The sequence below is a fragment of the Protopterus annectens genome, chromosome 5.part0 (genome assembly GCF_019279795.1).
Source record: "Protopterus annectens isolate FY-2018-M chromosome 5.part0, PAN1.0, whole genome shotgun sequence".
Classification (NCBI taxonomy): Eukaryota; Metazoa; Chordata; order Ceratodontiformes; family Protopteridae; genus Protopterus; species Protopterus annectens.
In genome coordinates this window covers 732,806,663-732,834,161 of record NC_056735.1, presented here as the reverse complement: position 1 = coordinate 732,834,161, position 27,499 = coordinate 732,806,663, and the positions used below count along the sequence as shown (strand labels likewise).

Sequence of the window (27,499 nt, the reverse complement as noted above, 5' to 3'; positions counted from 1 at the left end):
ACATGAAATCCCAATGGCTCTGAAACTGAAGGAGCTGAGGTAGAAGGCTACTCAGGCCCGACAGTCTTCAGGTCCAAAGATAACAGTTTTGTAACTTTCTGATGGCTCTGACTGGGCCTCTGAGAAAGAGGACCTTTTCCCCAACTTGTCTGATTTTGAAGACGGGGAATGGCCTGACTTTGAAGGACCCTGACCTTCTTCGATAGCTTCGGATAAAAGGGTGTTCAATAAGCCTCTCAGAATCAGTTTATTCTTTCTCACCAGTAGTACCGTATGACTAAAGGAGTGACATATGGCACAAGACTCCTGAAGGTGTACTGCTCTGAAACAGTACATGCAAACTGTATGTCTGCCAGTAACGGACATTTTTTGGCTGCACTTAACACATTTCTTAAAGCCTGAAACTACTAAGGGGAAAAAAGCCCTCTAATTTAAACAAGCTAGCCTGGTAATTTAAAGAGAAAAACAAGGGGAAAAACCTCAAGGTCAAAACAGCTCTCTAACTTAAATGAGCCTGCCTATATAGTTAAAAGGAAGGAAGGAAGCCCACAAAGTAAAATGGGCTTATGAAATAAATTTTAAGCTGGGGTAGGGTAGGAAAAAAGCCTTAAGAAGAAAATGGCGGCCAACAGCAAAGACAGAAAGCGAACACACAAAATTTGCTTAATAAACACTAGCTAGACTATAAGAGTAGAAAAAAAAACTAACCATTATCCAAAATGTGTAAATAAGAAAATTTCACTTAGCCAGAGCCAGTAGGAAGAACCCAATCTTATATATTGGCAAACGAGATCTGGGGAGCTCTTATAGTGCATCATGGGATAGGGTTTTCAGCCACGAGATAGTGGAAGACCTCGAGCTTTGTAGAAGACAAAGTCGAAACCGAAGATCAGTTCCGAACCCAACCTGCTAAGAATGAAGACAAGATAAGACAATATCACATCATTAACCTTTAGCTCTAAGAAAAAGTGCACTGGGTATCCTTAAATAAAACTGTAGACTGTTCTGTTAGATACATTAAAGTATTAAGGCTGCTATCTCTAATTCACTTCAGACTTTCTGCTTTTCACTGAACTGCATGCCATTGTACTTTTAAATTTTGCATTTCCCTTAGAAAAGAATGCTCAGAGTTCACAAGATTAATTGCTTGCACCTGCAGATAGCTCATCTCCATGCAAAAGTAGTCAGTGTGTAAATTTCACTCCGAACAAATGTACAGCTGCCTTAGTAGCAGATATCTAGACTTCCAATGAATATTTGCTAATGAAAAGAAAAAATAAAAGTATGTACTCATCATAACTATGCATCTGTGTTGTCCATTTTTATTCTTCCTCAATGAATGAGTCTCGGATCTGACCCTCTCATCCGACTCGACCACTTATCTCTAGATTCCTGGATCTGACTCTCAGGCTCCTCCCTTTACTTATGTCCCTGACCACTGCATTACCTCAGATCGAGTTTGCTGATACTATATGACTATCAGAGTACAAATGATAACAATAATAATAATAATAATAATTCGAGACAGCACAGTAATAGAATATGGGCTCAAACAGGAACTGTGGTTCCTAACAAAAAATTCATCAAGTCACTTCCAAGGACATGGATGGAGGGGTAAGTTGAGGAAGAATGAAAACAGACAATACAGATGCATAGTTATGGTGAGTACATACCTTTTATATCTGATGATGTCATTTTCATTCCTTCCTCAATGAATGGGACAGAGTTCCCCAGCTATATTAACCTTGGTTGGCCCTTATGGAATGATTTTCCAGAGAACTGCAGAAACAAATGCATCCCTATTTCTGGAAATTAGATCCAACTTGTAATGAGCAATATAAGTGTGAACGTTAGACTAAGTGGCAGCTACACAAATATATACAGAAGTTCTGGCCCAAAAAGCAGCTGATGTAGCCATCAACTTAGCAGAGTCTGCTTTTGGATGCTATGGCAAGGTTAAACCTTTCAAACAATAAACATAACAGATACAATATGTTATCCATTTGGCTAGGGTAGTTCTGGATGCTGATTTTCCCAATTTGCTACTGGAAAAGGATATAAACAATAAATCAGGTTTTCTAAATTCTTTCGTTCTAGGAAGATAAAAACAAAGCTACCTATGTACATCTAAAAGGTGAAGCATGTACTTCCTTTTGTTGTCGAATTTAGGAAAGAAAACTGGTAAATTGATCACCTGATTGATGTTTGTTTCAGAGGCAATTTTGGATAAAAAGGAAGGATTAGTATTGCAAGATAACCCAATCCTTGGAAAATCAGAGAAGGTAATTTGGAAGAGAGTACGTGGAGCACAGAAACTAGTCTCACACAAGATATAGTCAAAAGAAAGGCCAATTTTCAGGAAAGATACTTGAGATCTGACTTGGTAGAGGGTTAATAGAGAGACTGTATTAAACTGTTTAAAACAACAGTGAGATCCCAAGGAGGAGTACCTTTAAAGAATGCTTTACATTATTTGGATGAAGCTAATGGCGAAGCATTATCTCCGATTAGATAACAACAGGTGGCTGCCAGCTGAACTTTAATGGTGGAGAAACTAGCACCACTATGAAAAACTGAAGCAAGAAAATGTAGATCGGGAGGCATTGGAGCAGTGAAAGGATCCAACTCACTCGGCTGTGCACTAAAAGAAAATCTCTTCCATTTACTCATTAATTTTCCTTGTAGAAGGTTTCTGAAATGAAAACAAAATCTGGCAAACAGGACAAAACAGCCTGGAATGTCTAGCCATCATAGACATTGGAAAAACCATGCAGTCAATCGGAGGCCTGGAACATCCAGATGAGTCATCCCTGATGGATGTGATAGGAGATCTGGACTGGGGTCCTGTGTGTCTAAGGGGGACATAGTAGGCGAGACCAATGGAAGGGGCACCACACTTGCTGAGGCCACAAAGGGGCAATGGGGATTACATTGCTCTTCAACTGGAGTGTTTTCTGAAGAAATTTTGGAATTAAAGATCGGGAAGGATAAGCGTACAGAAGATCGGGGGGCCAAGCGTGGACTACGCCTTCTCTCAGTGACTGTCCCTGAGGGGGAATTAGGGCAAAGAACCTGCTGCATTTCTTGAGTAGCGAGGCAAACAGATCACAGCATGGCTGACCCCATTTATGGAAGATCATAGTTACCACTGACTGATTGACAGAGACATCCTCAGAGGCATCAGAATAGTCCTACTAAGCTTGGCTAGAACACTGGATTTCCCTCAATGCTTCTCGGCAAAGGGAGTAAGACCAGTTTCCATCTTGTTTGTGAATATTCCAAACTACTGACATATTGTCCGTTTGGACAGCGATTTATTCCAAGAGGAAGAGCTCTGAAAGACCTGCAAAGCTAAAAGGAGCACTCTCATCTCCAAGACATTTATATGTAATTTGGTCTCTTCTGGGGACCATATGCTTTGAACAGCCTGTCCCAAGAAATGTCCTCCCTACCTCAACTGGGAAGTATCCGTGGTCAATGTGGCATTTGGAGGAGGATGGATAAAGGGACATCCTTGACATATCTCATCGGATTGAATCCACCAAAGTAGGGAGTCCTTGCAGATAGTTTTATAGGATGTTGCAAATGTTGTTGAAGAATGGACCACTGCACAGCTATAGTCCACTCGAAGTTTCGCGTGTTAAGATGAGCATTATTTATCAAGTTAATCTCTGCCGCCATCGATCCCAGTGCTTTGAGAGTCATTTTTGCAAGGGGGAGGGAGAATCTGTCTGACAAATCTGTTTTGTGGTAAAACAGGGAGACAGATTGACTGTATCTAGATGAGCCCCTATAAACTCTCAGACTTGAACTGGTTGAAGGTGGGACTTAGAAAGACTGTGATCCCCAGGGATTGAGATAATCAGAGTAAGTAATGCCTGGCTTCTACTAGGAGATGCCTGATTGGTGCTGTGAGGAGCCAGTCATCTAAAGAAGGAAGTACTCTGAACTCATGCAGTCTGAGATAAGCTGCTACCACTGCCATGCATTTGGTGAACACCCTGGGGGCTGTGGAGAGACTGATAATGGTTGGCGCCCAGATGGAAGTGCAGGTATCTTTAAGAGCATCTGTTCATTTTGATGTGACAGTACACACCCTGAAGATCTACAGGGCACATACAGTCATCCTTCTATAACACAGGCAGAATGGACTGAACCATGGCCATCTGGAACTTGGAGCTCTTTACAAACTGGTTCACATAACTGAGATCCAACAGAGATCTTAGGACCCCAGTTTTCTTTGGCAATAAAAAGAATCTTGAGTAAAATCCAGATCTTCTTTGGTCTGGTGGGACCGCTTGGATGACTCTCTTGTCTAGCAGCTTTTTGACTCTCCAGAGCTGCTAGCTCTCAGTGACTGGGTGGAACTTCAGGGAGACATCTTCTCTTCATTGAGACAACATGCAAAAAAGGAATGAAATATCCTCTGGGTACGATTTTCACACCCATATATCTTTTGTGATGGCTGCCCAGGCTTTTGGGTGCAAAGGCAAACATCCCCTGACTATCTCCAGATAAAAACAGTCAAGGCAATCCTTCAGGAGCACTGAAAGGGTCTATCAGAGAAGGAAACTCAGAAGCCTTGGTTTTGTGGATCCCTCTGCTGTATGTATGGTGTCTTCCATTAATATTTCCTCTTCTGCCTGTGGGAGAAAAATATCTACGAGTCTTGAAAAGGTTCAAGAGACTTCCGGAACCACATCTTCTTATCACCGCATTGATCACTAGAAAATGGTCTCTGTGGGGTAGAAAAATGGATTCCCATGGCAGACAAGTACTTACCATCTTACATAAGACAGAGCCCTTCACTATCACTCCAAGAGGAACCTTGATGAGTGGATGGGTAAACAGAAAGTTCACACCGGGGATCACACCAACAGCACTACTAGATAGGGGCCAAGGGTACTAGCCACTAGTACAAGGGTCTAGGGAACTACTAAAGGGGCGGTGAATACTGCACAATGTGGCTGGGCTAATATATGCCTTCGGGCAGATAGCCCAGTACCAACCTATGAACCTATCTTGCTCACTGCGGAAAAGTGTCTCTCTAATGGTGTGCCCAAACAGACAGGATCCATCAAAGGAGGTATTGATGAATGATGCTTTGAAGGGCTCTGCAGAATCACACAATCGCATCCCGGCATGTCTCCTGATGGCTAGATGCCTGAACCTGCGACCCTTAAGGAACCCTCAGCTGCATGAGAGATTGGCCTCATGGATGCATTCAAAATAGATTGTAGGGTGGCCAGTCATGAGGAAAAAGCCTTCTCTTCTTCCCTTGACATGGACTTAGGGGTAGAATTAGACAGTTCCTTGATTAAGTCCCTCTGTAATCTACTTGAGTGTGTCACAGAGTTAAGCAACCATACGGCAAAGGTCACAGAGATGTAAACTCGCTTCCCATACCTGTCCAATGCCCTAGCTTCTCTATTAGGGGGATGGACAGAAGAGACTATTCAGCCAGCTCCTTTTTGGTGGCTACTGTAACAGCTAAGGAATCTACAGGGACTCTCTCACTCCAAAACTGCCCATCTTTTTGTGCTCCAAGGATCTTATCTGGATGTCGTGGAAGTGATTCTACATTATACACCTCCTTCCATGCCCAGTAGGAGACAAGATCTACAGGTTCGTCTGCTAGGGGGTAACCCAAGATGTAGATGGGTCAGACTACAAGGCTTCTAGGAACGATGATTCCTCCTAGGAAGGGTTTTCAGAGGACCAACCACCATTATGGCATAGGATTTCTAGAATGTCACTGAAGGAGCCATCTTCTGGTAGAAATCTTCAGAACCCTACCACTTCATTAAAATCAGTGCCTTTGGTTAAAGATTTCTGAGGAGAATCTAAGTGCCTTTTTTTGCACAACCTTTTCTGGGGGACCTCTTCAGTTGGGTGCTTTGGAGAGAGATCAGAAGACACAGTGAGTTTCCTAACTGGAAATGTATGGAAGCTCTTACAGGCTGGCTGCCCCTGTGGCATAGGATAAAAAGACTCAAACAGGATCCACAGGGGAACAGGGACTGGATCTAAAGAAATAAGAGTCAAAACAGCTCGAGTGGAAGAAAACCCTCTCCACCACCTTGAAGACAGATGACCAGGAGAAGCAAAGATCAATCTAGCTGGAGCAGAAACTCTTGGATCAGACAAACCTGGGCCCCCAATCCTCCACTCTAAGGAAGGAGTCTGAGCTGAGCCGTCCAGTGCTGAGGCTCAGAGGGGAAGCAACGGCTCTGAAAGCTTTGGAGTTTAAGTCATTCCCTTGGATCCAATGCCGCCGCTTCTGCTCTGAGTCGCGTCCTGCTCAAGGGGAGTAGGAGCCAAACGGATCAGGGACATTGTCAAGAGTTGAAGATGAAGGCATCTTTGGATCTGATGCTTTGACTGTTGGAGATCTCAGATCCACAGACTCCAAAGCAGTAAGTCAAATCGGAGAATTAGAAATGATAGTATGTGAGGAAGGTTTAAGGCACACGGATCCAATGGGAGACAGAGATGGTAAGAACCCCATCTGGATCTATTTTCCGAGAAATTTTCTCATCACCCTATCCACCTTTGCTTCAGAAAGACTTCGGGAGGACCTGATCGAAAAGGAAGTGGAACGAGGTCCAGAAGACTTTCTTGGTGTCTCCTGCAGGAAAGGAAACCTCAGTTTTGGGGGCACTAGCTCCAAAAACAAGTGGAGGCTTCTGAACTGAGAAGACTTGGAGGATGAAGGAGTCGGATCCATGGTTTTTGGATCAGTGTGCCTGGATATTTTAGATGAAGGCTCCAATGTTGGAGCAGATTTGGGACACCTGACGGCAGAATGGTTTCTGTGCTCCCTGGGCTTCAAAGATTTAGACTTCTGTGAAGAGAGTTGAGGTGAAGGAGGTGCAGAAGCAGGGATATGGCTCTTAAGCACTACCTTATTGCATCGGTCACTTATACTTCTGGAGGTGAAACCAGAGCAAATTTAACAAGTATCTAAATGAGAAGGGCCTAAACAATAAACGTACTCCCTGTAGGTATCAGAGTTAGGTATCTTGTGCCCACAGGAAGTGCAATTCTTAAATCCAGTAAGCTTTTCAGCAACTATTGTCAACTATGCTGAAAGGCTAATGCCAGTCAAGTGAGAAAAAAAGAGACTTTTTTTTAAAGAATGAAAGACAGTGAAAGAGAAGTTATACCAATGATGGCAACTAGATTACATTATAAGAAGATAAAGAAAATCAGAAAAATACCAATGATGCTAAAAGGGAGATACCAAATGATGGCAAAAAGGATAAATTACCTTAGAGAATGGCTATAAAAGGAAAAAATATAAGAAAAAAAAAGTTAAACTTTAAAGTTTTTCCACACAAACACAGAAAAATAACTGCTCCAGCTCAAGAGAACACAATCCAGACCGAATTAGAGCTGCAAATGAGATCTGGGGTAACGCAGTGGTCAGGGCCATTATGGGAAAAGGGAGGAACTTGAGTTGGATCCAAAAATCTAGAGATAAGTGGGCAAGTCCGATCAGAGACCCATTCATTGAGGAACAAATGAAAATGAAAATATCAGATCAAGTTAATATCTTTGCAGGTATAAAAATCTTGACCTTTTTCATAACTTTCATCATTTTGTCCTATTTTTCATCTCTAATTGTTTACAAAAAGCACTTGTTTATAACTTAAGCAAGGGACATTAATCTAGACATTCACCCTTGTAAAAACAGAACATGAATTCTACATATAATCAGTGCACTTTTGCACCCCACTCCAGCAGGTGAAGATCACAACATATTAACATTAAACTTGCTTTTCTCTAACTTTTCTTCTTTTGTTATGCTCTAAAGCATGTACTTTTTTTATAACTAAAATGTATTTGTTTGAGTTAAAGATATTACATAAAGTCACTGAAGAGACTCCTCATTTAAAATACCCGACTATACATTACACAACTGTTTTACTATATATAACATACAGTTTATATCATGAAAAGTATAACACAAACCTTAAACAGTTTTACTTAGTTGCTTTTTTTCACTTTTAGTGTCCTTCCAAACATTAATGACAAAGTCCACTCACAACTTTAACAAAATCAACAGAAGTCCAGTCTTTTCTCAGCCACCTTTTCCTGCAAAGCTATATTTTACAAATGTGACTAATGCTGTATAATCTCCCATGTATTCACTAATTTCAGTGTTGCTGGTCTTTCTGTTCATTTCCATCTCCTAACACCAGACTCTTGTTCAGTTCTAAAGTACTCCTGATTCTTATTGTCAACTCCCTTTTTTTTTTTTTTGGGGGGGGGGGGTCCTCAAGCATTTTCCTTTGGAACAAAGAAAAAGATTCACTGGCAAAATCTCTCTGAGATTTACTGTCACAAAATGAGAAGCAGGGTCCAATTCTTTTTGCTGAATAAACTCTTCATTTCCTCCTTAGCATGTTCTCCATCAAAATATGTCTGATCCTTCAAAAAAATGTTTTGAAGACAGTTAGATACAGCACCTTGAATCTCACAGCTGTCTCTCGATATTCCCCGAAGCCTTTGATAAATTTGCTTTTTTTCCACAAACACCCTGCTGTCTCCATTTTTCAATACCTTTCCTTTCAGATACACTTTTGTCAGGATCAACTCTTTCAGCTGGTATGACTATATCTTTACTAATACAGGTTTTGGCTGCTTCCTCATGGTCAGGTTTGGACCATATACTCTATGTGCCCTTTCAAAGAATAAATTCTGTTGTGGATATCCAGTCCAGTAGCTTGTCTGCACTTTAATAAATTTAATACAGTCTATTCCTTCCAGTTTTACTGGTACAGCAGACAATCTCAATATTTCTCTGTGCATTCTAACTCTACCATTTTTTGAAACAGCTCTTCTTGAAGTGTCAATACTCAGCCAGACTTTTCTTAAATTCATCCTCAGTATTTTGCAATTTTATCAGTCCATCTGAATAGCTACATAAAATTTCTTCTAGTTGATCCCACCTTTGGTTATTTCAGTTGCTACATGTCTTCAATGTTTCATTTATTTGAATCACCGTTGAGTACATTTGATTTATTTTTTTCCCCTAAATTACTGGCAGCCATCTTTTGTTTTCTTTTTTTTTTTTACTCAAAGCAGAATCTTGGGCTGTTTTTGCTGAACAGCTGCAGGATTTTTCCTGGTCAGTGTTTTCTCTTCACTTTTTTGTTCGATTTTCTTTCAGGTTCTCTTAATTTCTTCTTTGCTGGCATCCAGACAGTGTACTTACTTGCCAGTAACTGAATTTTACTCAAGCTGAAAATATCACTGCCTCTTATTTCTTAGGGCTTTTTTACATATATTAAGACAGCTAGCATTTGTTTTTTCACACAGGAAGAGCTGAAATTAAGCTGTTTATCCGTGCACAGCCATCTTGGAAGTCCCCACAGATAAGTGCACTTTGCTGAAGGAATAACAGAGAATGGAATCAAAAATTCTGTGCAAGATCACCAAATATGGATGAAATGGAGGCTGGCTATGGCCCAAATACAGAAACTAGTGCACTTAGCCTTACAAGCCTTAGAAGTACTAGGTTGAGAAAGAAACCTGAACTTCCCTAAAACATTAAGGATCACTGCTCAATGCTGGAATTGGAAAATTTGTGTGCTTAGTTTGAGGGATACCATTTCTAGCTCAGACTTACCCAACAGGTGGTTCAGTAACATCCTGGATAAACATGAAGGTAGGGACATCTCCAGATGGTAATACAGAAGAAGGGTGAACAGTCTTTATCAAGGCGAATATGGAGCTGTAAGAATGACTCTGCACTTGTGCTATTTGGTTTTCTGAACAAACTTCATGACAGCCAACTTCAGTGGCATACATGGATAAAGCCCAGACTATAACCCAGGTAACAAGAGTTTAAAGAGTGGCTCAAGCAGATGATGAAGTTGGTTAGGGAGGATGGGGATGCCCATCCCCGGGGGAGGGTGCAGCACAGCAGGACACATACAGCCACAATTCCTTGGAGGAGGGACAGTGTCACAGTGCACAACATTCATTAGTGAATTTATACAAGTAAGCACTCAAAACGGAAAAGCACTGTGAGCCACTAAGATTATGTAGGTAACTTGTCCTCATTCCCGAGGCGTGTGGTTAGGCCACATAAATGCCTTCACTGCCAGGATCCCTATGAGGGCACAAGCAAACTTTGTGGTTACCTGTATAATGCTGTCTCTAGATGGCTCTCACCCATACATTGCACTGGAGTAATTCCCTAGTATGTATAAATGAATGGGTAGTGTCCAACTGGGGAAGCTTGAAGTTTGGTAGACATGGGGGGACAGGGGAAAAGAAGTTAGCAGTAGAAACAGGGAAAAACTGTAGTAGAGTCCAGGAGGTCATTTCTTTACCAGAGAGTCCTTGAAGCCTCCCCATGGTGAAGGGATGAGGCACTAGTAGCTGCTGCATTTTGAACGGATGGTCAGGGAAGCAAAAAGAACACAGCATGGCAAACCCCACTGTTATTAAAGTTTACAGCCTGTTGATGGAATAATTCATAACGCATCATCAGAAAGCAGGTCAGCATGTCTGCTACTGAATTTGACTATATACAGTTTGCTACCAGAAAGCAAAGTGATGACATAACCTACTCCCATTTGTAGGTTCATACATAGCTACTAGGCTTGCAAGTTCATGTGATCACTGAGGAGTCTAGCACAATTATTTATTATTTGCATTTATTTACTGGGAGGTCTTCAGGGCCAGGGTGATCCCATTTTCAGTAGAGGCCTGGGGAGAAAAGCTCCAAAAACAAACATGATAAAGCTACAGAATCAAAATACAGAAATCAAGCAGCAATGGCACAGAAAAAGAAGTTATGTCTTACCATAACGTTCCATCTGTATTGTTGATCCTCGTTCAGTCATTACGCATGGGTATCGGTTCCGAGCTCGGAACCGAGACGGCCATTTTCCAAGCTCGCGTCAGCTTCAAACTCTCGAGCTAAACTCTTACCCACAATAACCCTCTTCCTGTTACCTCAGATTGAGTTTGCAAGTCAAAGAAGGTAGAGGCTACCTCTGGTCAAATAACCTAAGAGAAGTGGATGGTGACATCCACTAAAAACCACAGGAGGGGGAAGGAGGGAGGGTCGTAATGACTGAACGAGGATCAACAATACAGATGGAACGTTATGGTAAGACATAACTTCTTTATCTGATATTGTTAATCCTCGTTCATTACTTACACATGGGACAGAGTCCCCAGCTACCTCTATTCCTGGGAGGCTCTCATGGAAGGACATTCCTGAGCACCATAGAACAGAAAGATGCTCTTCCCCTGGAGGCCAAATCCAATTTGTAATGACTGATGAAGGTATGAGGCATAGCCCCAAGTTGCAGCTGCACAGATATCATGTAAAGTAGCTCTGGCATGGAAGGAAGCAGAAGTTGCCACCAACCTTGTTGAATGAACTTTCATGGTAGTAGGCAACGAGATATTACATTATGTATAAATAAAGGTCACACAGTCCTTCAACCATCTAGCTAATGTGACCTTAGCAACAGCAGATCCTAATCTAGGTCCAGAAAAGGCCAAAAATAACTGGTCAGATTTACGAAAGGACCTACTCCTGTTTAAGTAAAAATGGATTTGCCTGTGTATATCTAGGGTATGTAGGCAATACTCTCCTCTGTTTGAATGATTGGGAAAGAAAAAGTACAGTTTTGTACCTACCATAAATGTAGATGTCCGATAGATATGCAACTGCAGTCATAACATATGGGTTGTCCTGCCTCTGGCAGCCCTCGGTCGGCCGGATTCCAAAGTCTGGGTCCAACGTCGGCTGATGTCGCATTTCTCTCCGACGTCAGAGCGGCAGGAGTACATAAGCATCAGCCGACGCCATCTTCTTCAGTGTTTCTTGCCCCAGATGCCAGGTGCCCTCCAAGGAAGGCTGTAATCAATTTGGAAGACAAAAACAGGTTTCCAGACAAATAAATAAGTAATAAACAGATACACCATAACAGATATCCCCAGCTAGGATAACAGGGAGAGGAGAGGACCCAAGGAATAGAGGGGAAGGAGGGAAAACCCGACTGCAGTTGCATATCTATCGGACATCTACATTTATGGTAGGTACAAAACTGTACTATGTCCTTCAAGAATGCAACTGCAGTCATAACATATGGGTTGAATACCATAGCTTAGCTGGGGGAGGTGGAATGCTCTAAGAAAAGGATGGTGTAGCTATCAATCCCTGCAGGACTGCCGAAGCAAAGCCTGCTCTGGATCTGGAATATAAAGGGAGGTTGTAGTGTTTGGAGAAGGTATGCATGGAGCTCCATGTAGCAGCTTCTAGAATGTCTTTTGTAGGCACCCCTCTTAAGAATGTTGTAGAGGTGGCTGTAGCTCTGGTAGAGTGTGGTCTGACATTGGCTGGTACACTCTTTCCATGGAAGGAATAACAAAATCTGATGCAATGTCCAATCCATTTTGAAATAGTCTGTTTGGAAATTGCTTTTCCTTGTACTCCAGGAGCGTAAGCTACAAAAAGCTGATCAGACTTCCTATTGGCCTTGGTTCTGTCCAGGTAGTAGCGAAGTTGTCTGTGAATGTCCAAGGTATGCAACAGTCTTTCCCCTTTGTTCTCAGGATTGGGAAATAAAGTAGGCAGGTAAATTGCTTGATTTAAAGAAACCCTAGATACCACTTTTGGCAGAAAGCTAGGGTTGGTTCGTAAGGAGACCCTGTCTCTATGAAAGGTTATGAACGGTGGTATTGCCATTAGGGCCTGTAATTCCGAAACCTTTCTTGCTGAGGTAATTGCCAACAGGAAAGCTGTCTTCCATGAGAGAAATTGTAAGTCCACAGAGGCTGCTGGCTCAAAGGGGGGTAGAGTCAGTTTTTCTAGGACATAGTTGAGGTCCCAAGCTGGTACTGGGGCCTTTCTTGGTGGCTTTATATTCTTGATTCCCCTAAGGAATTGCCTTAACAAAGGATGTGAAAACACAGGTGGATCAGTGTTGTATCTAGCTGAAATAGCTGAAGCATGTATTTTTATAGAAGAATATGAGAGTCCATTCTGTAGCATATCTGCCAAGTATTCCAGGATGAGTGGGATGTTCAATAATGATGCATCATGACCCTTGCTGGTATTCCAAATGCTGAATCTCTTCCATTTTGCTGAATAAACCTTTCTGGTGGATGGTCTGCGGGCTTCTGTTAGTATCCGCTGAACTTCCTTGGAGAGAGATAGATTGAGGTTATTCATGGAATCTCCCAAGCTGTTAGGTGGAGCGTCTGAATGTTGGGATGTACTGTCTTGAAGTTGAGTCAAAAGATGGGGCCATTGGGGAAGGGCCCATTTTTTGTTGTGGCATATGCTCCGTAGTAGTGGGTACCAGTGTTGTCTTGGCCAGTCTGGAGCTATTAGGATACCCTTTGGCTTCTCTGCTTTGATCTTTAGTAGTACTGTGGTCATCAGTGGCAGAGGTGGGAATGCATAGATTTTTAGGAAGTTCCAGTTGAATGAGAGAGCATCTGTTTTCCATGCTTGTGGATGACATGTCCTTGAGCAGAACTTTTGTAGATGATGATTGAGGTGGGAGGCAAATAGGTCTACTTCTGGCCTGCCCCATGTCGAGGTGAGTCGTATGAAGATTTCTGGATGCAACCTCCACTCGTGGGGGTCTAGGAAATTCCTGCTTAGGCTGTCTGCCAGCACATTGTCTTTGCCTGGAACAAACTGGGATTGCAACTGTATGTTTAAGCTCAGTGATTTTTCCCAAAGATTCATTGTCAGTCTGCAAAGGGGGTAAGAATGGGTGCCCCCCTGCTTGTTTATGTACCACATGACAGTGGTGTTGTCTGTCGGTATTAGCAGGTGGCCTTGCTGAAGTTGTTGTCGAAAGGCCTCAATGGCATGCATTACTGCCAGCATTTCTTTTTGGTTGATATGCAGATGTGTTTCCTTTGGAGACCATTGTCCTTGAATACATCTGCCCTCCATGTGCGCCCCCCATCCAAGGTCTGAGGCGTCTGTGGTCATTGTTTGTGTTTTTTGAGGTTTTTTGAATGACATACCTGTGTTTGCCTGGCTTACCAAGGCCCACCATAGAAATTCCTTTTGTAGGCATGGAATGAGCGGTATGGTTGTCTCTAGGTTGTTGCTGTGTTGAGACCATAAACTTATTAGGTACCATTGAAGCTTTCTCATGTGTAGTCTTGCTAATGGAACCAGGAGAATGCAGGATGCCATGTAACCCAGGGCCTGTAGGAATCTCCTTGCAGTCATCTGGGTGAGCTTTGCCAAACCTTTGAAATAATGAGTTAACTTCTTTTGCTTGTCTTCTGTCAGGTAAGCCATTTGAGAAGCTGTGTCTAGATTGGCTCCTAAGAAGGTTATTTGCTGGGGTGGCTGAAGTCTTGACTTTTAGACGTTGACACTGTATCCCAGAGCTTGTAGCAATTGTATGACATAATCCAAGTTTTTTGTCAAAATCAGTTTGTCGTCCGCTTGTATGAGGCAGTCGTCCAGGTACGGGTAAATTTGGATCCCCTGGAGCCTGCAATGAGCAGTTACTGAAGCCAGGCATTTTGTGAATACTCTGGGCGCAGTAAATAAGCCAAATGGCAATGCTGAGAATTGATAATGCTCTGGCCCTGCAAGAAATCTGAGGTATCTTCTGCAGCTGTGTCTGATAGGGACATGCAGGTATGCCTCCTTGAGGTCCAGAGTAATCAGCCAAGACCCCTTGCCCAGCATGGGAAGGAGTTGCTGTAAGGTCAGCATTTTGAACTTTGGTACTATGAGAAAGGTGTTTAATGCGGACAAATCCAGTATTGGTCTCCATTGAATTTCTTTTCTTGGAACAAGGAACAGTCTTGAGTAGAACCCCTGGCCTTGTTCTTGTTGTGGAACTTTTTCTATTGCATCGATCTGAGCAAGCAGAGAAATTTGCTTGATAGCCTCTGCCCTCTGGTTTTGTGGTAGGTTTGGCATGCCTTATTTCCTTGGTAAGGTATGAAAATGGAACCTGTAGCCTTGGTCTATAATGTCCAAAATCCATTTGTCCTTTGTCAATCTGTGCCAATTGTCTGAAAACAGAGATAATTTTCCGCCCAAGGGAGCTTCTGTTTGCTCTTTGGTCAGCGGAAGAAGAGGAAAGTCATTGGGATTGTCCCTGTGGGGCAGGAGAAGCCCCTGTGTCACTTCTTTGGTTTGCTGGTTGCCATTGTCGTCCCCTGTAGGAACCTCTGTATTGTCCTCTTCCTTGGCCACGCCTGTTTTTGCCCCTTTGAAATCTTTCAGGATTAGGAAAGGACCAGTTTTTTGAAGGCCAATTCCTGCTGAATCTGGGTGGCTGAACCTGGAAGAAATCTTTGACTGTCTGAACTGACTTGGCTTTTTCCTCAATGGTCTTTAATACATCTTTAGCATTAGCACCAAAAAGCTTGTTCTTTTCCAAGGGTGCATCAAGAAGTTTTGCCTTAACATGATCTGGTAGAGGTTGTTCTTTTAACCATGCATGTCTACGAATGACCGCCCCTGTCATAGCTGCCCTACATGAAGCTTCCAATGCATCATATCCACACTGAAGTAAGTGATTGCTAACTTGCCGAGAGTTATGTACAGCCTCCTGCAAAGACTTCCTATCTAAAGGTTCAGGAGAGGCCAAAGTTTTCTGTAAATCATCTAACAGGTAATCCTGATATTGAAACATATGAAAGAGACAATTGAGAGCTCTCATAGATAAAGTAGTGGAGGTGTAAACCTTCTTCCCCCATCTCTCTAATGACCTAGCTTCCCTGTTGGAAGGCAAAGGATTTTTGGAGGTGGTAGCTGAAACCCCTTTCGGCCCCTGTGAAATAGTTTCTAAATCAACAGCATGGGCCCTAAAGAAATGAGAATGTGTTTCTGGGACTCTATAGTATCTGTCCGGCTTGGCAGGAGCAAGAGGGAGAGTATCAGGGGTAACACTGGAGTCAGAGTATAGATCATCCAAAACATCAAGCACAGGAGGTATAGCTAAGGGCCTGTGTTGGGGCTTTTTAAGGAAGGTTCGAAGGCGCTTTCTGGAATCAGAATATTCCTGGCCTTGCCACTTAAAATGTTCCCTCATGGAATGCAGAACTTCCCCAAAAGAAATATCCTCCGGAGGGGAGGCCGAGGGGATGGAGTCCTCTGCATCTGAGTCCTCGTAGGTCTGGAAAGGCTCTTCCTGGCTATCGGAGTGAACAGAGTCCTCAGAATCTTCATCTGAAGGTAGAGGGTCAGTGGGCTCAACCCTGGGCCTCTTATCAGGAGGAGGCTGGGATCCTCTCTCAGGATGGGCCTGGGAACCTCTGATCATGGAGATTAAGTCTGCTGCCATAGTCATGATTTGTGTTTCAGGAGTAGGCTGAGATAAGGCTTTAGCAGTAAGGTGCTTGGTCTTGCTGGCTGCCTTAGCACATGTGTAGGCCTTGATAGACATGGACATGGGAGGCCTAGCAGCTCCACGTGCAGGAGTGACCTTATCCACAGCAATGGTCTTGGACATTTCCTCGGTTTCAGTATCTGGAGAAAAATCAATAACTGGCGTCGGTGTGGTCTCCGGTATCGGAGGTATCGGTAATGCGGTGTTTTCGGTTCGGAGCGGTGAAATAACCGCTTCAGAGGGAACCGGGGCACTCGCGGTAGGTTTTGGCGTGGTGTCGGAGGAAGACGTGGGCCGAGGATGTCGGTCTCGGTCTTTTCGTTTTTTTGGAGTCTGCGATGTCGGTAATTACGACGGCAAAGTATAATCGAATTTTTCGCCGAAAAAGTCTTCAGCGTACTCCGCCCGGCGCCTGAGAGTGCGCTTATTGAAGCGAGCACAGGCGGCACAGGCCGAGACGTCGTGGTCTGGGCCAAGGCAAGGAAGGCAGTAAGAATGGAAATCCTTATGAGGTATTTGTTTACCACAAGACAAACAATTATTTACTTTTTCAGTAATTTCTGACATCGGCTGAGGCAAGAAAAGGTCCCCAACGGGGTACTTAGCTTTTTTGATGACTTCGGATCGAAGAATACAGGAGCTGACCGACCGGCACTTGCGAACTGCTTCTGCTTCGGGCACCGCGTGGCAAGAAAGACTGGGGAAGATGGTGTCGGCTGATGCTTATATACTCCTGCCGCTCTGACGTCGGAGAGAAATGCGACATCAGCCAACGTCGGACCCAGACTTTGGAATCCGGCCGACCGAGGGCTGCCTGAGGCAGGACAACTCATATGTTATGACTGCAGTTGCATTCTTGAAGGACATCTGGCAATTCAATGGCTTGATTAATGGACATTTCAGAGATCACCTTGGGCAGAAATGACTGATTAGTTCTCAGAGACACTCTATCTCTATGAAAAATCAAGTATGGACTCTTGATACATAAAGCTTGAAGTTCAGAAATACGTCTGGCAGACGTAATAGCGACCAAAAACAAAGTTTTCCATGACAAATACTTGAGGTCGCAAGAAGAGGCTAGTTCGAAAGGTGACATTGTCAGAGCTTGTAGAACTAATGATAAATCCCATGGTTGAATAGGTTTCTTTAAAAGGTGGCTTCAGATGATTCACACCTTTAATGAAGCTCTTGCACAATTTATGAGACATAAGAGAAGAATCTTGGACACCCTCATGAAAATTAGAAATTGCAGCCAAATGAACTCTAATAGCAGAGGCTGATTGAAACAGGTCGGCCAGATAGTCTAGTATTATCGACACTGGTGCTGAAAAAGGGTCAACTTGTTTATCTTTCAGCCAACAGGAAAATCTTTTCCACTTGCTCAGATAAGTAATTCTAGTGGAAGACTTATGAGAAGTAATGAGAATATCACTTACTGGTAAAGAAAGATCATTCTCCCTGATAATCAAGGGAATTGGAGTAGCCAAGCCGTGAGCTTCAGGCTATTCAAGTTGGGATGAATCCGGTTCTGTGGGTGTGACATCAACTCAGGGGTTGGATGGAGAATCCATGGTCAGTCTAATAGGTGAGGCTAAAGGAAGGGGAACCAAATCTGTTGAGGCCAATATGGTGCTATGAGGATCACCTTGCTCTTCAACCGACGGGCTTTCTTCAGAAACTGAGGAACGAGGGGAAAGGGTGGAAATGCGTAAAGAAGACCTGAGGGCCAATCGTGGACTAGAGTGTCCCTGGGTGACTGTCCCGGAGGGGGAATCATGGCGAAGTAGTTGCTGCATTTGTAGTTGGTCGGGGATGCAAAGAGGTCGCAGCAAGGATGGCCCCAGCAGTGGAAGATCTCCACCGCTATCAAGGGATTCAGGGACCACTCATGAGGTTGAAGAATGCACCTGCTGAGTCTGCCTGCTATCACGTTGTAACTCCCTGGAATGTGCGTTGCTAGAAGAAAACTGTTAGTAGCCATTGCCCATTGCCATATCCTCATGGCCTCTTGACAAAGAGGGTAAGATTTAGTTCCACCTTGCTTGTTGATGTACCAGACCACCGCCATGTTGTCTTACTGAATCGCAATTGTCCTAGACAGCAGCAGGGGATGGAATGCTTGCAACGCCAGAAGCACTGCCCTCAGCTCTAGAACATTTATATGCAGATGGGCCTCCAGTTTGGACCAAGTGCCTTGGACTGTCTGTCCCTGACATAGCCCCCCACCCCACCCCATCAGGGAGGCGTCCGTGGTCATTGTGGCCTTGGGTTGCTGGGGGGAGAAGGGGTGAGACCATTGTGAGAGATTGTGTGTCATCCACCAATTTCAATCCTGTTTGCACCTGTGGGTTACTCGAATCATGGCTGAAAGAGTATGCTACAAAGGATACCATTGGGTGAGCAGTAGTCATTGTAGAAGCCTCATGTGAAACCTGGCCAGGGGAACAATGGTGATGGAGGCTGCCATGGAACCCAACAGCTGTAGAACCGAGTCGTGGATTTTTCCCTTGAAAGGACTGGAATTAGTTGTTGCTTTATCCTTAGAATTCTGTGCTCTGGAATAGCGGCTCTGCAGTTTTTTGTGTCCAAGATAAACCCAATGAATTCTGTCGACAGATGGGGTGAGATTGGATTTTTGCCAGTTTATGGTTATGTCTAGCCTTTGGGCAGTGAGGATAGTATGCCAGGGCTTTTTCCAGTAGATGTCTGGTGGGGGCAGAAATGAGCCAGTCATCTAGGTATGGAAACACCTGGAATCCTTGAAGTCGCAGGTGAGCTGTGACAACTGCCTTGCACGCTGTGGACACTGTGGGGGCTGTAGAGAGTCCGAAGGGCAGTACTCTGAACTGGTAGTGACTGGCTCCTGCACGGAAGCGCAGAAACAGTCTTGATGGCCTGTTATGTGGTAGTACGCATCTTGAAGATCTATAGAGCACATCCAATCGTCTTTTTCCAAAAGCGGGAGGATAGACTGTATTGTGACCATCTGGAATTTTTGTACTCTCACAAACCTGTTCAATAAACTGAGATCCAAAATTGGTCTCCAGTCCCCGGTTTTCTTTGGCACCAAAAATAGTCGAGTAGAATCCGGATCCTATCTGGTCTGGAGGGACTATTTGGATGACTCTCTTTCTTAGCAGATTTTCTATCTCTAATGCTGCTTCTTCCCTTGGACTGGGTGGAACACTGGGAAGATTTTTTGAAGAGATGGGACAAAGATCGAAGGGGATATGATAACCTCTGGTTATAATCCTTTGTACCCAAGAATTGGTAGTGATGGTTAGCCAGGCAGAAGGGTACAAGGAGAAACGTCCCCCAACCACCTTCAGAGGAAAGGAGTTGGACCACTCTTCAGGAGAGCTGGTAGGATTGACCAGGGAACGAATCCCTGGAACCCTGGTTACGCGGACCCCCTCTGCCCCGAAAGGAGCATCTTCCCTATGAGTTTCCCCCCTCTGCCTCTGGGGGAGAACTCGGCCTGTGTGTCACGGAAAGGACCCTGAGTTTCTTGAACCATATCTTCCCCACTCTTTCGGTTTCAGGAGAAATCACGTTGAGGGGAAGAATAATGGACACCAATGGCAGGAAGGGTCTTACCGTCCTGTTCACATCTGGCCAGTGTGCTTTTAACTTTGGGCCCAAAAGAGGAGGCCTTAATGGGGGCATTAAGAAAAGAAGACTTAAATGGTTCCGTGAAGTTGCACAAGCGCATCCAAGCGTGTCATCTCAAGACCGCAGCTGAACCCGCTGCTCTTGCTGCTCCTTCTGATACGTGAGATATCAGTCACATAGAGGAGTTAGATATAGATTCAATGGTGGCCAGCTGAGAGGCCATTTTGTCACGGACCTCATCAGAAAGGGTACCAGCCAAGGTTTCAGAGAGCTCAGAAACCAGATCCCTTTGAAGCCTGGTAAAATGTGCCATATAATTCAGGGACCTGATAGCAAAAGTCGCTGAAGCAAAGGTGCGCTTCACTATCCTGTCCAGGGCTTGGGACTTAGGCAGATGGACAGTCTGGCTTTCTTCTTCTGCCAGATCCTTTTTTGTTGCGGCCGTCACCACCAAAGCATCCACAGGAAGACCTTTGGACCAATGGGGATCCGAAGCAGGAGGGGACAAGATCTTATCTGGCCTCCGGGGAATAGCTTCGATGGTATCAGGAGCCTTCCAAGCACGCTGCACGATGAGCCGGACAAGTTCATCGGCAGGTGGAGTAACCCAGGAGGTAGGGGAATGGGTGCAAAAGGCCTGCAGGAACACAGATTCCTTCGAGGTTGGATTAGAGGACTGCCAATCACATCTCTGTTTCAGGATTTCGAGGATATCACCAAAGGATACCTCAGAGGGTGACCGAGGGGATCCTTCCCCTTCATCGAAATCTGTGTCTTCGGTGAGGGACTCCTCTGTGGAGTCCATGTGCTTCCTCTTACATGAACTTTTCCGGTGGACCTCCTCAACGGGAGAAGCTGGAGAAGACAGCAGAAAAGGGGATTCCTGAGGGAATATGTCCTGCGGCCCTTGCACCCGGTGTCCGCTAGGTGCGATATGTGAAACCAATGCACCAGAGGAGGGCGGAGGTACAGACAGTCCGGTATCACCAGAAGCAGTGAAAGCCTTCTCCATCAGTTAGAAGGCTGGTCCACTCGAAGAGGAGTGCATGTCTAGGACAGGGGTCACCCCTCCCCTAAGTGGCTCAGCCTGCCGACCCGGAGTCCCTGGATGGCTGTGGAGCAGCAAATTATGCGTGTCACAACTGACATCCTGGGTCATAGTAAAACTTTCCGTCCACGAAGGCAACTGCGGTTCCTTAGTGAGATCCATAAATGGGACCGCAAAAGGGGAAGACTGTGCTATATCCATGGACTTCAAAGGTAGTGAAGGAGGAGAATAAGATGGGGTCTTTGGAGATGGGTGATCACCTCCCAAGGAAGGATAGTTCCTGAGGGGTGGGATACCTCTGGCCAAGAGTACCTGATCCACAAGATGCAACACATCATGTTCGGAAAGGCTTCTAGTGGACCTCAGGGCGACTGAGGGAGAAACAGGCTTGTCCACAGAAGAGGCAGACTCGGTGCCCATCACATCTGTCAGCACCGAGGACAATGGTGCCGAGAGAGACTGGACTACTGTTGTCTGCACCAAAGTCGTCATTGGTGCCGAGGTCATGGTCTGCACCAACACAGGGAACAGTGCCGAAGTGGTTGTCTGTGCCGAAGCTGGAACCAACAAAACTGGAGTCAACAATAAGGGCTCCGGTTCAGAGGAAGATCTCGGAGCCGAAGTGGTCAAAGTCTGCGCTGACTGGATGGTCGGTGCCGATACAGTGGTAATAGTCTGAACTGAGGAGCCCCTCGGTGCCGATATATAGAAAGCTGCAGGAGAAGACGGAGCTGAAATCATTAGTGTAGCCGAAGGCCTCAGTGCTGAGGGTCTAGGCACCGAAAACACAGGGGTTGACCGAGCTCCGGAACCAAAATTTTAGCCTTTTCAAGTTTTGGTTGGCAGGAGTTCCCAGCTGGGGACGAAGGCAAAGATTTAGCCTTAGTAGGAACATCCAAGATTTTCTTATGGGCTCTAGGAGGGGTTGAGGGCTCCGACCCAGAAATAGCCTCTGAAATGGGAGATTTTAGAAGTCCCTTCAGTAACAGCTTTTTTTCCCTTTCCAACAAGGTTCTATTAGAAAAGTACTCACAAATAGTACAGGGTGGGTCAACAGACAAATGGGAAGCTACCAAACAATAAACACACAAAGAGTGTGCTTCAGAAGTAGGCAGTTTGTGTCCACAATCAGAACACCGCTTAAACCCCAGACTACCTTTCTTATCTGCCATGACAGCGAATTAATTAATAGAAAAGGTACCAGCAATGGTACAAGAGAGTACCCGAAGGTATGAGAGAAAAAGGAAAGGGATTATCAACGATGGTAGAGAGAGAATACCTCACGGTAAAAGTGGTAAAGAAAGAAGCAGAAAAACCTGAAGAAATTATGTACGCTAGATGCGACAGGGTAAGAGACAATGAAATATGAACTTTTCTGACAGAAAAGTAATCTGTAAAAGTATTAAACAGTTGACTGTACTTAGCTCAAGAGAAGTAGCTTGACACGACCGAATGGCAACGCGGCAAACGAAATCTGAGGTAACAGGGAGACGGGGGTTGTGGGTAAAAGTTTAGCTCGAGAGTTTGAAGCTGACGCGTGCTTGGAAAATGGCCGGCTCGGTTCCGAGCTCGGAACAGATACCCATGCGTAAGGAATGAATGAGGATTAACAATATCAGATCACTACATTACAGAATAGGTGATACAACGAAATAGATAAATACTATTTATATAAAACAGATAATACTAGTTTTACAGATGTTATATTTTAACTATGCAAGCCAAGCAAGAATGCAACTGATGACGTGATAACAGCGAATGTGTGAACAATACAGTATTGCAGTTTTGCAGTAGGCAGGGAAAGACGGACAGCAGCACATTAAAGATTCTGAAAGTAAGGTATAGCCTTAGAGCTATTGCTATACAGGCATCAAGAATCAATAGAGGATATGGTAGGTAAGTGATATAGTAGATTGTGTGTGGCACATGTTGGACTTTGTAAGCTGTAAGCACTGAATGTATATATGAGAAGTCTGAGCTGCAAGTGAGATGGGGAGGTAAGTCCAAGTTGTCCCAAAGCGCTGTCTGATTAAGTAACTTGCTCAAGGTCATACAGTAGGCAAATGAGGGCTGAGGGAATCAAACCCTGCTCCACAGGAACTACAGCTCAGCACCTTTACTCTCTGTGCCAACACCACAACTTCTAGACATGACTGATATCAATGGGTCCCCCCTTGCTTACTAATGTATCAAATGACCACCATGTTTGTCAGAGTGGATGGGGAAAACATTTATGGAAAGGAATCCTCGAAAAGTCAAGATAACTGCAGTCATCTCCAAGACACTGATGTGTACTGCTGCCGTGGATGATGACTAGACACTATGAACCATCAGTCTGTTCCCAATCTTAGGGTTGATGCACTTAAGATGACGTCTTTCAGTAGTATGGATAATAGAAAGAGGTTTTCTTCAGATATAATGGGAAAATGCACGCACTCCTGCTGAGGCACCTTGCAGACCTTTTACTACGGAGCTCCAAAAAGCCACGACACTGAATCTAAGACCAGTGAATTTGCACAGTCCACTGTAACACCAGCAAATGATATTTAGCATACAGTACCATTGGATATGTGTCCAGAATAAGATCTAGCACCTTCAAGCAGAGGTGGTCACAAACCTTTTCAAATTTATTTAATAGAGCTGTTCTGCGTGGTAGTGAATGTGAACAGCTGGAAAAGGTTCACAAAGCAACTTTCTGAGCTTGACTGTAGTGCTTAGGAAGTATTAAAAAGAGCTTGAATCAATATCCAACTAGGAGTCATCTAGGTATAGGGAAGACTGGCTCCAAGCAGCCACAAATGGGCTGCTACTATATACACATATTTCTGAACAACCTGTGGGACACAGGTAAGCCAAATTTGAAATGTCTGGAACTGAACAAAGAACTGAAGAAAGCTCCTAGACTCTTTGCATTTGCCCACTCAGCAGTGAAGGGACGCTTTCCTTTCTCCCTCAAAGCAGATGTGTCTATTAATATGTCCTGCTGTAACATTTTCTATGGCTACACTGTGCACTTGGTAACTAAGAAAACAGAGAGGCTCACAGCAAAAACAATTTGCCCCAGGAGAAACCCACCTCACCAGTGAACTGAGACTACTGCGTTTGCAGGCATTAGGCATCCTGCTTTAGCATTCTCTCTGGCTACAGTGCATCTGTGGCAGCTTGAAAAAACCAAGGGGCTTGCAGCAAAAACAAACTGCTTCTGGAGAAATACGAATAAAAACCAAAAGTACCAAAATCCAACACGGTAGACAGCAAACTGCTCCAGAACAAATGTTCCCCATCAGTGGCTTGGGACTGTGACATGTCTTTAGGTACTAGATGTTCTGCATTAACATTAATTTTGGTTACACTGTACCACAGATAGTTGGAAAAGACCAAAGAGCTTGCAGCAAGGAAGAACTACTCCATAAGAAACCCACCCCACCAGCAACTTGAGACTATCCTATGTCTATAGGCACCTGGCAGTCATTTTATCATTCTTTCTCTCATCTCCTTTTACCTAATCTTTTGTTGCTCCCTCTCTTTATGTTCCATCTCCTTTGCAGCATGATAATCAGTAGGGTCATCCATGACTGTTCAATCCTTGCAACTCCTCTATCAGTTAATTTGGGCAACTCACTGGTTTCTCACATATGCAGGACCATCTGAAGTTGACTAAATGATACTTGCATATTTGTTCCTGAGCTCGGTTGAGCTATTATGTATATTTCTTGCATTGCAGCGTTTACCTGGGTTGACAGGAACATGTGTACACTTGTAGTGTCAGAAAAGGGTTCACTTACCTTTTCTCTAGCTTGCATATTAAGGCAGGCAGTGTACTCATGCATATGAAAAGCTAATTTGTAACTAATAATTACCACTTTTTAAAGCACAACTTGCAAGCCATGTATAAATCTGACACCTCTGGGTATTGTGTTGCTTGTCTAAGCAGAACATTCCTATTTTATGCCTGTACTGAGGATAGGGTTACCACCTGTCCCACTTTGCGAGGGACAGTCCCTCTTTGGGCAGTTGTGTCCTGACAAAAAATTGTAAAAATGGCAAATGTCCTGAGATTTTAGGACAAAATGATTTCTTATATTTTATGTAATTGTTGCATAAAACAGTTATTCTGTATCTGAAATACCTAAATGTTATAAGAAACAGAATAAGCAACTAAAATGCTACAAGAATAAGCTTTTATTTAGGCAAAAAAGTTAAGTTCTGTCCTTTGTACTGGCCATGGGTATGTGTCGGCCTGTAAAATCTGATGTCTGTACCAAAAATGTCCCACTTTGGCCATTTGAAAAGGTGGCAACCCTGACTGAGGAGGAATTTTCCCCACATGCACATTTACAAAAGGAATGGCCACGGCTTTAGATATGGTGGGCAAATACCTGAACAAAAGAACGGAAAAGGGTGAGAGGTACTCCAAAAGAAAATAAAGCATTATTTTAATTTTTTTTTTCAGTTTTCAGTGACAGCATCAGTGGGCACAGGCTAAAAGAGAAGGAAACGAAGATGAGGGAAAAACTTACATCAAACATGAAAAACGGCTGTCAAACAAAAGCGGTCAGTCAAGTCTGAGGTCATTTTCTACACATTAAGTTGAAGAGCAGCAACATAGGTCTTCAGGTGGTAGGCATCATGGTGCGTTGTGGGTAGTGGAGGGTCTTTTTTTTCAGAATTTTTTCTCCACTGCTGCTGATCATCAGTTGCTACTTATTCACCAGATCTATTGGGCTTTCAGTGACCTAGGGGAAAGTTTTTAGCAGTTTGGGAAAGGTTTGCCTGCTGAGTAGTCCTAATGTCTGCCATCTTTACCCTGCAGTAACAGAGGCAGTACTTCCACTTACTAGATCTTAATCTGTACACTTACCTGCTTGAGTATGACAGCCTGCTTGTAAAACTTTTGTGCTGTACTTGAAGCCTGTTGTATTTTTGCAGGAATAACAAACCCGAGAGCAGACAGCTGGCGTACTTCTTTCAAAAGTGTAACTAGACGATCGGAATAATGTATTTTTAATCTTCCATCAGAGTGGTCCAATTCCATAACTTGTCCACTAGCTTGTAAACTAGTAAGAGTGGAAAAAAAAAACATGTTAAAGACAAGACAGTTTTGTGAGGTACTCTCTTAATAGCACATCTATGAGACAGATTTGTGAAGAAGATAAATATCAAAAGAATGTGCACTTACAGGCCAAGTATTACGGACTTCTAGCAATTATCTTACTGGGACAAACTTTTTCCTGAGGATATCAGTTCAGCTTTCTTACATCATATAGAACACATAAAATAAACTTTCAGTTAATTAACAAAAAGAAAGAAAGCAAAAATGTGTGAGATGCAGGTCTTCCAAGAAAGGACTTTTTATTTAAAAAAACAAACAAAAAAAAAAAACAGTTTCTCACCAATGCCAGGCACTTACCTAATCTGCACTTTTCAAACAGCTTAAAAGTCTCGCTAGAGCAGGGTAATGAATGCCTCATAACCCCCACCCCTTGTTTAACCAGCAGCTGTGCAGTTGTACGTATCAAGGAAAATCAGTCTTAACCTAAGACTTTTTAAACTGAAACTTTATCTAAAAAAACTTCAGTCTTAAGTATAAATAGTAAACACACCCACTGACTAGACCACATTTAAACCAGGAAGGTTATACACAATTATCCAAATCAATACTAGAAGGGTTTCTGCACTGCTGCAAAGTCTTTCTTTCTCGCTTCCAAAAACTGTGTTGTGCTGTGACAAGGAATATTATCCAAAAGGTACTACGACTTGGGATGCATACATGGTGCTGGTGGAAGATTGTTACCTTCTCGAATAGCTCTGCGTAGCTGGACACTAAAACCTTTGAAAAGGAAAATAAAGTCAATTTTCAATGTAATTCTTGGTACATAATAGTTTGAAAGTATGATCTATTGGTAGGCAATGGCATAAATGGATTGCGTGTCAGGACATGTTTTAGCAGGAAGGAATCAGCTAGGAGATGCAGAAGGGTGGCCATACTGGTACTTATCCTGTGACTAAAGAAGCTAAAAAAAGTGGCAAGATATAATGTTGCAAAAGTCAAAAACAGTCTGGTGACTACATGAATGGAATTTGTCTGTCATGTCAAAAGCATACATGAAATGAATGGCCATAGGAATTACTGGAAAAAGTGGAATTCTTGCACACCCAGCAGGTAGCTTTGGAGTCTGTGAAGCAGCAAATATGTGAGATCAGAGATAAAGTGGCTGAATCTATAAAGCAATCTGAACAGATAATATTTAATTAGAAAAGATGACATGGTAAGAAAGGGAAATTTAAGACTATATGAAGTAACAGAAGGCAAGAAAGGTAAACACTTTATGGAACACACAAAATCTCCTGTAACAGATGTGCATATCTACTCAATTTGGCTCTTATTAATACTACAGCTTCAGTATGCTCCACACTTCTGCCCTGTAGATAAATATATGTGTATATACCGTTAAAAAACTATCCAAGGGCTTGCCCAAATGTATAA

General features: G+C 43.5%; 1 protein-coding gene across 2 annotated transcripts in view; it reads right to left on the bottom strand.

The window, feature by feature from the left end:
* The window catches only part of DYNC2H1 (dynein cytoplasmic 2 heavy chain 1), a 6,555,988-nt gene that overhangs the window by 5,258,813 nt on the left and 1,269,676 nt on the right, over positions 1-27,499 (bottom strand). The window contains exon 13 of one of the 2 annotated variants that reach the window (XM_044072582.1): positions 25,874-26,069. In XM_044072582.1, the coding sequence (XP_043928517.1) occupies positions 25,874-26,069 (196 nt within the window). Of the gene's footprint in view, positions 1-25,873; positions 26,070-27,499 lie in introns of those variants that run through there. The other variant, XM_044072581.1, reaches the window with a different exon arrangement.